The sequence below is a fragment of the Platichthys flesus genome, chromosome 8 (assembly GCF_949316205.1).
Source record: "Platichthys flesus chromosome 8, fPlaFle2.1, whole genome shotgun sequence".
Lineage (NCBI taxonomy): Eukaryota > Metazoa > Chordata > Actinopteri > Pleuronectiformes > Pleuronectidae > Platichthys > Platichthys flesus.
This window is the reverse complement of record NC_084952.1, coordinates 2,270,242-2,282,543: the sequence shown is the minus strand read 5'-3', so window position 1 is coordinate 2,282,543 and position 12,302 is coordinate 2,270,242. Positions and strand designations below refer to the sequence as shown.

The following is a 12,302-nucleotide window of genomic DNA, read 5'->3' as shown; positions in this document are numbered from 1 at the left end:
GTTCCAGTGGAGACCAAATGCCACAGAAAAAGTAATATAACTCTAGGACAGATGAGGAGAGGCAGTGACATTTCACACTTCTTGTTCCATTTCTGCAATCGCCCCTGTAGAAACTCACCAACGATTTCCAACCCAATTCACTTTTTGAAAAGGAGCCGTACACGTCACTCCTGTCTCTGTAGATCACAGCTGCCATGGGGCACTCTGACAGTCCACGGCCATTATTTCAGCTTGAAATCGTCTCCATGCTGAGATGTGCTGCTGTGGAGGAGTGAAAATAGCCTCAATCAGCAGAGACTGAAATGTTGAGGACTTCCTGTGAAAGCCACCGGGGTCTCGGAGGCCAAGTGGACAGTTGACATGTTAACACGATATAGAAAAACCCAGTGTGTGGGAAGAATATGGCAAAATGTCTGTGTTGTACTTGTTTCCGAGGCTTTTTTCACTTCCACCTGTTCCTCAGACATCGGTCCAGACAAACCGACAAAGATTTAGTCCGACCAGAGGAGGCGTTCTGGGTCTGGATCAAACTGAACCAGGGTTTGGTTTGCTCGCAGAGTGAAAACACCACTGATAGAGTGTTTGGACTTTTGAACCAATCACAGGAAGTTGAGACAGCATTAAACAATAGGAGAGGAATAAAGAAGCCGCAGATCTAAATCGGAGGCCATAAAGGGGCCACAGTTTACACAGAGGGACCAATTATACCGCAATTGTCCGTGATGCAGTGCAAGTTGAGGTCGTTCCTTCTTTACAGTAAACTTTAAAGCTTTGAACAAACCCACACGTTTAAGATACATTGTTTTCTCAAGAAAAACATTGGAAAATAAACATTCTTAAGATGTTATCATATTAACTGTCAGTATAGTCGGTAGCTTATCTAAGAAGAAGACGAATGACAGGACAGAGACACTTCAGCAGCAGCTGCAGTCTTCACCTCCGACAACATCATGTTGGAACCACAAGGACAAAGTGAACTGGGTAACTCATTTTCTCCAGTCCAACGGGAAGACAACTTTTTTCTGTGGACTAATTGACACGTCAACACCCGACGCACGTCCGTCTAGAAACGATTCGATGTCAAGTCCACGTAGACGACAACGACAAGATGTACATCTGTCATCAACGGTCTTTAGTCGATCCCTAAATGACAATGTGAAGCCAAAACAAACCAGTTGTAAATAATGGAACAGAGACTTGATGCTTTGTGCGAACGTTTAGGTGTGAAATTGATCAAACAATCCCCCCCCCCCGTAGGTTAATTTGGGTGGATCTGTCCCATGAAGTGCACTTGAGTCTTTGTTCGAGTCTTTGAATCCCAACAACGAGCTTTGTTCCAGCCCAACAACACACACTAATTAAACCACCACGGATGAGTTTACTCTATTATTGGATTCTTTGTTCTGCCGAATATCCCAAACCTTCCCGAGTCCCCTCGCTCTTCACAGCCTGGCTCAGTGTGGCGTGCTGGGACCGAGCGGGACAGAACAATACCTCGGTAATCCCGAACAACAGACCAGAGAAGAAAAATTGGACCTCCATATGTTGCCCTCTTCCCCCTCAGGACCCTTCTGCGGGGACTGGCAGAAGATGGATTTACTTATTATCATGCCTGTGCATGCCAATGAACGAGAGCGGGGGAATCAATAACTCTCTGGGCGGAGCGTGAGGCGCATACAGATGAGCGGTTCCGGCCGGGTTATACAAGGGAGGTGGTGCTACACAGAGCTAGCACAGAGAGAGAGAGACCAACGTAACCACATCCTCGCTGCTGTATACATTATTAGACCTTACTAAGAGAATTACTACGTTAATTAACTGCAAACAGCCTCCCTTTGTCTTCTGCGTTTTGCATAATAACCTTGTTTCAACCTGCCACGTTCTCCTACTATGGGTTCCGGGGGACAATTAGGTTTTTAATTGTGAGTCTCAAAACAACGATCCAAGGCTTTTTATCTGTAGCTCTGTAACGCTGAAGATTTTATAGTCACGAGAGGTCACAGGCTGCTCTAAAGAAAAGGCTCGCAGGTTTTCTAATTTGAGAAAGAAATGAAAACATGTCCCTCTTCCACCAGCAGTGGAGCTGCTTAGTGAAATGTGCATGTCTTCATGAAAAACATGCGACCTCACATATGTGAAGAGCATGAAGAAAAGAGCAGTTTGTCCTTGTGTCATTTAAAGCAGTTCATTATGATGTTATATAATCAGACTGTGGACTACATGATGTTTGGTGTCCCCTTGTCAGTGTTGGTTCTAGCTTGTGTGGCACCCTTTAACAACCTTAAATACATTGAATTATGTACAAGCATAATAATTACAAATATCAACACTTACATATGATAAATGGAAATTGATGGGAGTTTGTTCAGCGACCAAAATATGCATTTTTCCTCCCGACTCTTGACACCTGAAACTACAATCTGTCATGCAAACTTTTAATTTGTCCTAAAAAATAGTGGACATCTCAAAGTGCATCATTGCCATTCTGAAAGCTTGTCCACAAATCCCCCCAGTGAATTTTTAAGAAAATCCTGACACCTCAAGTCAGACTAACGTGTGCAGACGCTGGAACCAGCAGAGAAAGACCCACTTGAAACCATCGAGTCGTGTCAGCACTTTCTCGGTGTTTTCCTTCAGCCCGGGAGCTTTTCAATGAGAAGCGGCAGCAGCATTCACCCGGGAAGTGAGAGCTTCTATTTGCATTGTTACAGGTGGAAACACGGTTTGTATCTCTCCTCTCCAGACTGCTTAGAGACCAGCGTATATCAGCTCAGGTGGGCGCTGCCTGGTTCGCCGCCTTACAGGCACAATCCCATTTCCAGCTCAGTGCTTTGTCACCTTGATGACCCGTAATTCATGGAGCTGCAATGCAAGCTGCTGCAGCCCGATAGAGCCCGATTCTGTGGCTTTGTGTGGGTTTGTGCTCCCACTCTCCTGCAAACTGAATACTGTTCTTTGGCTTCAGAGTTGGTCCTTATTCCAATTTTTTGTGTTTGAAGGGGGTTGAGGACATCGATAAGGGTTTCTCAACGAGTCCCTTTTGGTTTTATAATACGAGCGCTCGGAATAGTGGACGTGCCGATTGGGCTGAGGCTCAGATCCGAGCAGCAAATCCATCAAGATTGAAAGCCTTACGACCACCAGCAGCACCAGCAGCCCCATCACCAACACCTCTCACAGGGACACACAGCCACGAGAGCGCACACACATTCCACCCACCGCCACTCGTTACTCGAGGGGCTGACTGACTGACGGAGAAATCAGCCATTAGCAAGGAGCCGTGAGTAGCTCCTTAAATTAATGGACCCTTGTTCATTGTGTTCAGCCGCCAGTCACACTCAAGGGCAAAGCTCTTAAAGAGACATAAACAAAAACCAAACAAAGCAACGAGGCTCTGATGTTTAATTTGGCTGTTTTTATTCACAGTGTTGTGTGTTCTGCACCGGCTGGTTACTGGTAATCTCTATAAACAGATTCTTCATGTGGATTCTCAGGATCTGGAGGCGAAGGAGGAGATTTGGGGCGATGGAAGCGTTCTGTTCTTGGAAAAACACAGAAGCACAGGAGGAGGTATCTTGTTGTTGTGAAGCCAACACACAAGTCTGAAGGAGGGAGGAGTGTCAGACTCTGACACCCGGGGCTGTGGTCTCTGGTGGAACAGGCTGCAGATCTGAAACCCATATGGCTCAGCTCACACTGTAGGAGAAAGTGTTGAAGTTCAGGGTATTTTTCACACTTCCATGTGACATTCAGTGGATCCGACACTGGCTCACGTCAATTATCAGTTACCTATTCTGATCTGGATCGTGAATCTGTGGTACAGCATCTCATCCGGGGTCGTGTTCTGACACACACGTGCTTTTTGTCCTTCAGTATCTCCATGTTTGAGATGTGCAGAGCATAGCGTGCACACAAATCATCTTTGCTATTCAAATCTCAGAAAAGCCTGTGCATCTTACTCTCACAGCACACCTGTAATCCTGCAGCTGACACGACATCACTGAGATTTACTATTCTGTGTATTATGTAATTTATCCTTATTAAAAAGAAACGACACTGAAGCTCAGCTATGACGTACAGAAGATATCACATCACGCACACATCAGAAGTATTTGGAAGCTTGGGACACGTTTGACAGTTCTTAGGCTTCTCGATACACTCAACAGAGCAGAACACAGAAATAAGAATCATTAGAACACATACCTGGGAACAAGATGGAACTCCACACAGAAAGACCCCAACCAAACTGGGATTCGAACCAGGACCTTCTTGCTGTGAGGTAACAGTGACGGTGACAACAAGGCCCAACTGTTCCTTAAACACATTCAAGCTGCACAGATTCCTAGATATGAGTCCCTTAAATATGTCAATTCCACAACAGAATGAAAGCATTGGAAATTTAAATCTTAACGGTCTAAATTTACAGAATGGATTAATGTCAGACGCCTGAACAGAAGTTGTAATCTGGTCTGTCTGAGCAGCCCCAGCTTGGATGGCGATCTTCCTCCTCCTCGTCTTCCTCAGCCCTCTTGTCATGTATTGGTTCATTAGACTGTAAATCTCCCTTTGGCGCCAAACTTTGATTTATTATTATTGTCAGCGAGTGTTCCGTGTGGACAAGTGGTCCTTTTTTTTCAGTTAAGCATTTTAAAATGGTTTCCATGAGAACACAAGGGATGTGTGTTGTGAAGATGAGGCCGAGGAGGAAGAAGTACCTGCTCTGGAACTTCTTTACTTCTCTACTTCCTTACTTGAAAACATCAAATGAATGAATGAGAAGTGAATAAACACAATTGATGTGTGTCTGATGTCTCTGTGTTCTAATTATAATGGGTGGGCTACGTTTATCTGGCGCCTCTCATAAATATATAACTTTCTTTGTTTTCCTCATAAAGGGTAAAGTGATTACATTACAGCCCTTTGTGTCGCTGTCATTCTTCCAGCACGGTGGCGGAGTCTCCCTCACTGGTAAACAATCTTCCAAACAGACGCCAGAAGACGGCGGAATCATATTGACGTCCTCCCTCTGCTCATGTTAATATATACCTATATGACTGCATGGTTATGGTAATGTATGAAAACACCTCCCCTCCCCATCCTCTCCACCTCAAACCCATCACCTCCCAATAATTCTCTCCATCTGCAAAGATAAATGGATCCAAGCGGGGTCTGCTGCGTTCCTGGTGCCAAATTCATTTCCAATGTGGATGAGGCTCAGAGTAGGATTATGTCGCGATTTGCCGAAAAACAATCAAGCCCAGACCTCGGGACCGCCGCCTGAAGTGGTGCTGCACTGAGCCTCATCATCACAACCTTGAAGGACCTTCACTGGCAGCGAGGAAGGTGTCAAGAGGGACTCTGAGCAAAAGCTGTGCTGATAGCACCACCCGTTGATCATCTCGGGGAAAAAGAGGAATATCATATGCAATGTCCAAATACTTATAATAACGCTATTATTATACATTAAACATTTCAGGGGAGAAAAACCTACAGTATTTTAACTTTAACGTCTTATAGGGAGAAGAGAAAATACAGTTTAATGGAATACATGTCAACAGAAAATAATAATTCTGCCACAATAATATTTCTGTTGTTTTGCCAGAAAATACAGTGATGGTGTATGTTGATTATAGTTTCAAAGGTCTCACCTTGAACCTATTATAATAATAAATCAATAATATGACAAATGTTATTATGGTACATAATTATAATCGTTCTTATAATAAATATAAAAACAAACTTTACATGTATTAAAGTCACAAACTCTTATTCTCCCCCCTGCCCAAGCACAGACATTCACCTACACACCCCCACTATATCTTACTCACCAGCTTTATATTTATTTATCCACTGCTGTATTTATACATCTATTACACATCTGCTGTATATATTTACTCGTATCCTACATTATTCATCTGCTGCTACCGCTCCTGCACATCTTCATTCACCTTAACTGTGCATAATCTCTATATGTATTCATCTCTAGTATATATATATTTATTCATATGCTACAATCGTTAGTCATCTGCTGCTACCTGGTCCTGTACATATATTCCTATTAATACTGCTCTTACTTTATTATTTCAGTGTATTGCAGTGATATACTGAATGTTGCACTGATGTTATTTTTTTCTGAGTATTAACCTTTGAGGACAAATAAAGTTTATAAAATTTGAATGGAATTTTGAATTCACAAGCTCATCCTCCGCTCAGACTTTTATTTTGAAAGTCCCCCCCTGTCCACCCTGTACTTCCGTGTTAGCGCCTGTGCTCGTGTCCGTGTCCCAGCTTCAGATCAGCTGCTGCTCTCACATTAATAATCATGTCTCTGGAGGTGGAATCTGCAGAGTGAGTTCTTCACCTTCATTCATCTTCCGTCTGTTTCTCCTCCACGAACCAACTCGGGTCCGAATCCGTGTTTAGTGCCAGTTTGTCCCGACGAGGCCTGGTTCAGCCTCTGTTGGCATCCAAGCTACAAGCTAACCAGAGCTAAGCTAACGTGCGGCTGTTTTATCTGTTTCAGTTGTTTGTGAAACGGAATTAACTTCAGGTTGAAGTTCGTCTGGTTTATTAGATGAATTTAATTACCCGTTTTAAGTCGTCACCACTTCACCGTGGATTAAATAGACTTTGAAGGTGGAGCTAAAGTCAGTTAGCATTAGCTCATGCTACACTGCTAGATGCTGCAGACCCAGTGCATCCTTAATGTAACGTCACACATTAAATTAAAGTCACAACAGGAGCAGAACTGATGTTTGATGGTCAAATAGAGTTCCCAGTTCAAATGTCCCAGTTTAACGTGTTTCCAGTGACAGATGTTTGAGGCTGATGCTAATATTGGATTTGTCAAATTCCTGCAGAATCGAATTCCTTTTTAAATATTAATAATTAACCCTTTGGCTGTCACATTTACTGCCTGTGTTTATCTTTATATGATTTTATATTCTTTACATCCCTAGTCTTGTATAGCACCTGCACCATCACTTCACAGGCTGCGTTAGTCTAATGCAAAAAACCTTCAGTTATTTATCTTTAAATCTATAATTTATATTTGGCTTCATTCAATCACCTTCAACTTAACATATATTTCAATATCTCCATTAACACAACGTTTTTTACAGTGACAGTTTGTAGTGTTTCTCTCTGGATCAATAAAGTTTATATTTATTTATCCAGCAAAACAACATAAGTTGAAGATGTGAATTGTGTCAGATTTTATATGTTTAAAGAACTTTTGTTATAAGCGAGTTGTTGGTATTGCCACAACTTGTGAATAACCTTTTCCACAGTACCCCCACACTTCCTGCAGCTCCCTGCTTTACATGCAGCATTGTATAAACCTTCTAGGCATTACAATGAAGATCTTAACATGTAAAATACTGTGTGTTCAACTCTTTGTAAGATCAGTTTTTCTGCCATCTTGATATATTAAATTTTACAACTTTCATCATTTGTGTTTTCCACAGCGTGATCCGTCTGATCATGCAGTATCTAAAAGAAAACAATCTGCAGCGAACCCTGGTCACCCTGCAGGAGGAGACCACAGTGTCCCTGAACACCGTGGACAGTATTGAGAGTTTTGTTGCAGACATCAACAGTGGCCACTGGGACACTGTCCTTCAAGCCATCCAGTCCCTGAAGCTCCCAGACAAGACTCTGATAGACCTTTATGAACAGGTGAGGTTCAGCTAAAACGTCTTCTACTATGTCTCCTGGTCAACTCGTGCTTCCTATGCCCATGCTCCTACCACTTCATAAACTGAATGTCAGGTGTTTTAATATTTCAGTATTTTGTAGATATCTAACTTGATTTCGGCTGATGTCTTTTCTGTAGTGTTGTTATTTGAGGCATTGTTATGATATTACTGTCCAGGAATCTGTAAATTCTATTCTTTCAATTCAATGGAGAAGTTTGTTACATCTATAATCCTTCTTATGTAGATTTTTGTATTTATTATCTCTAAAGAAAAGCCCAATTTGCCAATTCAAACCTAGATCATATCTGATATCGTCTTTGTTCTGAATCGGACTGTGTGTTGTCTCCTGACCAGGTTGTGTTGGAGCTGATTGAGCTGAGAGAGCTGGGAGCGGCTCGATCCCTTCTCAGGCAGACTGACCCCATGATCATGCTCAAACAAACCCAACCAGAGAGATACATCAACCTGGAGAACCTGCTGGCTCGCTCCTACTTCGATCCCAGAGAGGTGAGTCCAAACCAACTGGTGGAGCGGTAACCACCCTGCAGCTGCTGTATCATCGTGGACACACACTGGTTCAGTTCAAAAAGAACATCTGACACATCTGTGTTTTAGTCTCCAGCTGTATTTTGAGTATTTGTGTTTCCTGTGGTTCAGGCGTACCCAGACGGCAGCAGCAAGGAGAAGCGCCGAGCTGCCATCGCCCACGCCCTGGCCGGGGAGGTCAGTGTGGTGCCCCCCTCTCGTCTCATGGCTCTGCTGGGACAGGTATGTGTTGACATTAAATAACTAATATTTGACATACTTCTACCATATGTGCACATTTGTGCTACCGCCCATACACAGACCTACAAAGATTTTCTTTCTCCATCAGTCGCTGAAGTGGCAGCAGCACCAGGGTCTCCTTCCTCCTGGTATGACCATCGATCTGTTCAGGGGTAAAGCTGCTGTGAAAGATGTGGAGGAGGAGCGTTTCCCCACTCAGCTCTGCAGACACGTCAAGGTACCAACACCGTCCCATAGTACAGATGGCAGAAGGCTGCACTCAGCCAAGCAGACTCTTGTTTTTGTAGTAAACATGTTGTCAAATTCTTTCCTCCACAGTTTGGACAGAAATCTCACGTGGAATGTTCCCGGTTCTCCCCCGACGGTCAGTACCTGGTCACAGGCTCCGTGGACGGCTTCATCGAGGTCTGGAACTTCACCACCGGCAAAATCAGAAAGGTAGCTGACGCACAAGAGAGACGCACACAAGCAGGATCTGCTTTCTGGATAATGTGACATTACATTCACACTTATGTTTCCCCTGTGGTGTGAAGGATCTGAAGTACCAGGCTCAGGATAACTTCATGATGATGGATGATGCCGTGTTGTGTATGGGCTTCAGCCGGGACACGGAGATGTTGGCCACCGGAGCTCAGGATGGAAAGATCAAGGTACAGGACAAACTTTACTTGCTTCTTACTCGTGTTTTGATTTGATTTTGTTATTGAACATTAAAAATACTTCATGCTATTATCAACCAGAAGAAAGACATTTCAAATGGCTTGTCTGTGTGTGTTTAGGTTTGGAAGATCCAGAGCGGTCAGTGTCTGAGGAGATTCGAACGTGCCCACAGCAAAGGAGTAACGTGTGTGAGCTTCTGTAAAGACAGCAGCCAGCTCCTCAGCGCCTCCTTTGACCAGACCATCAGGTACACTCCGATCTGAAACACCGAACTCCTTCCACCCTTTGTTTTCTTCCAAGATTTATGAAAGTCAGCCGTGGAGAAACCTGTTGAGTCCCTGGATAATGTGTGTGAATGTTGTTTCTGTGTGTTTCTGTAGAATCCATGGACTGAAGTCCGGTAAAACTCTGAAGGAGTTCCGTGGTCACTCCTCATTCGTCAACGAGGCCACGTTCACACCGGACGGTCACCACATCCTCAGCGCTTCCTCCGACGGGACGGTGAAGGTGAGAGAAGCTGCTGCTGAAAGAAACATCCACATTATTCATTCCTTCATTTCCTTTCCTTCTTCGCTTTGCTAACAGTATGTGTATTATGGTCTGTGGTTTCTCCAGGTCTGGAACATGAAGACCAGCGAGTGCTCAAACACCTACAAGCCTCTGGGCACGTCGGCCGGCACCGACATCACCGTGAACAACGTCATCATACTGCCCAAGAACCCGGAGCACTTTGTCGTGTGTAACCGCTCCAACACGGTGGTCATCATGAACATGCAGGGACAGGTCAGTGCAAACCACCAGCACGTCAGTCCTCACAGCTCGTTGTTCATGAAACACTCTCTGCTGCTGAAACGGCTCCCAAGCCGCTGACAACATTATTTACACTTGAATGTGGAGATCAGGTTCTTTTTTCTCCAAACTGAAATGTAGGTTATTTTGTGTGAAATACAATAAGCAGCAAACGGTTGTAGTTTCCAAAAGAGACTGTCGTCCAATCTGTGAATACTGAGGGTTTTGAAAATGTTTCCATTATGAAACCAGGCTTATACAACTGCCCAACTGCCCTCTCACATGTGCTGTGTGTGTCTGTGTGTGTTTGGGTTCATGCTGCAGATCGTGAGGAGCTTCAGCTCCGGTAAGAGGGAAGGTGGAGACTTTGTGTGCTGCACGCTGTCGCCCCGCGGCGAGTGGATCTACTGCGTGGGAGAGGACTTTGTGCTCTACTGCTTCAGCATCGTGACGGGCAAACTGGAGAGAACACTGACGGTACGTGGCTGCATCAAAGAATCGGAGAAGTCACAGCGTGTTCGCTCGTCTGCTGCTGGATAGAAGAACTTCTCCCTGTGAAGATTAGATCCAAGTGTTGAAAGCAGGATATGAATATGTGATAGAATAAAACATCATCAGAGAGAAAGGGAAAGGGTCACCTATCCTATTAATGATACTTTCTTCATGAGCTGTAAACAAACCACTTTACTGTATTTTTAATTTAACTTTACTGTTAGCATCTCTCACTCTGGATAGTGTAGTTCAAAGATCTAGAAAATGAAATGCATCAAGACAAAAGTTTTCAAACATTGTCATTAAACTTTTGTAATTACACCCATATAACTATAAAGAGTTCATATTATATGAACTGACAGTCTAAATTAATTATTTTGTTTTGATGTCCAACAGTTATTTCAGCATAGTTTCATTTCTTTTTGCGCTGATTTGGTTTAATACAGAATTTATGCATGTTGTAAATTCCTCTAAATTTTCATAATTACTACAAGATTGCAACTGTAGCTGCTAATGGTCACTTTAAAGATCATCATTTTTATAACTTAATGAAGCTCTAACTAGAATCAGTATTGTTTTATAGTGAAGTTTCCTCTTAACTATGAACCACGGCATCTCGCTCACATCTCCTCCTCTTCCCCCCTCCCTGCAGATCCACGAGAAGGATGTGATCGGCATCGCCCACCACCCCCACCAGAACCTCATCGGCACCTACAGTGAGGACGGCCTTCTGAAGCTCTGGAAGCCTTGACGTGTGGAAGCCATGTTGAAATTGGACGTTCTCTCTGGGCAGCCTCTCCTCTCTCTGGACTCTGCTCCTTCGATCTTCGTGTTCTTCCACAGTGAATCACTCCCGGGTTCGTGTGGACGCCGATGATCCGTCACATTCAGCTGCATGTTTTCATGTGAAATTTGTCGTTGTGTGTAATTAATAAAAACAAAATTGTTGTGTGATTGAGAACATGCAGCTGGATGTTTGTGCAGCGGAGCTTTGTTTACCTCGACCTCTGAGAGGAAAGGTTGATCTTCACAGTTTTTAATGGAAATGTTTCGTTCAATTTCTCAAATCTGACTCTTTTATATCTTTTAGATTTAGACATTTTCTGTTTCTGTTCTCACAAAGGTTTCACGACCCTTTGACCCCAGGGGGTTCAGGTCCAGTTGAGGAGTCAGATGTTCCGAATGAGATAGAAACAAGACTTTACTTCTTGTTTTGAAAATTCCATTTTTTGTAAATATATTTTTTTTACATTTTTTTTTTTTTTCAAGAAGAGCTTGTTAAAAAGTTGTGTGTCTTTGTGTCTTTCCTCAAGTCACACTATTGCCTTCTGCAATATAGAACAACACATTTCAGTTTTATAAGTCATCCTCTCTCCCTTTTCAAAACATGAATCTTTAGAGACTGTTTTCTTTTTTTCTTTTTTTTATTTAAATCAGGCATATTTTTTTATTTCTTATTCCTGGAGTTAGGCCCCGGGGTGATTTCTGAAACTTCACACAAACCACAGGTTGTGTAACTCGGATGTTCAAGTGTCCCCTTGTGTTTCTTGTCTTTGCCATTAAAGCTATTTAACCAGAACTGAAACGTGCGTCTCAGAGTTGTGTTGGTGGAGAATCAGAGAATATCTGAGTAGTTCTGAACTGTACAGAGGGTTTAAAGCATCCAGGACACCAGAGGTCACTGCACGACCGTCACTGAAAACCTTTGCAGGATTTAAGAAGACGTGTGTTATTGGGACAAATTCTCGAGCTGTGCCCGGAGCCTTTGTGCAACAGGAAGTTGTCTGAAGAGTTTGCTCCTTGATGAAGAGGGTTGACAGCAGTTAATCCGTGGATAAACTTTGGTGGAGCGGCTGTTGGTTCAACATCTGCAGAGAG

At 43.4% G+C, this 12,302-nt stretch overlaps 1 protein-coding gene across 1 annotated transcript; it reads left to right on the top strand.

Moving 5' to 3' along the window:
- The first annotated feature begins 6,250 nt into the window (after nt 1-6,250).
- smu1a (SMU1 DNA replication regulator and spliceosomal factor a) lies at nt 6,251-12,003 on the top strand. Its single transcript, XM_062393540.1, has 12 exons — nt 6,251-6,348; nt 7,467-7,677; nt 8,052-8,204; nt 8,355-8,465; nt 8,572-8,700; nt 8,802-8,921; nt 9,017-9,133; nt 9,263-9,390; nt 9,524-9,650; nt 9,759-9,926; nt 10,257-10,409; nt 11,077-12,003. Exons 1-12 carry the CDS (start codon nt 6,323-6,325, stop codon nt 11,173-11,175), a joined length of 1,542 nt encoding a protein of 513 aa, XP_062249524.1. The 5' UTR covers nt 6,251-6,322; the 3' UTR covers nt 11,176-12,003.
- Nucleotides 12,004-12,302: the final 299 nt, after the last annotated feature.

What these genes read in the sequence shown, in the direction of transcription:
- smu1a (XM_062393540.1), top strand. Translation starts at nt 6,323, where the DNA reads ATGTCTCTGGAGGTGGAATCTGCAGA. An exon ending in TCATGGCTCTGCTGGGACAG is followed by an intron (nt 8,466 to 8,571) that starts GTATGTGTTGAC and finishes TTTCTCCATCAG; the next exon opens with TCGCTGAAGTGGCAGCAGCA. An exon ending in CCACCGGCAAAATCAGAAAG is followed by an intron (nt 8,922 to 9,016) that starts GTAGCTGACGCA and finishes TGTGGTGTGAAG; the next exon opens with GATCTGAAGTACCAGGCTCA.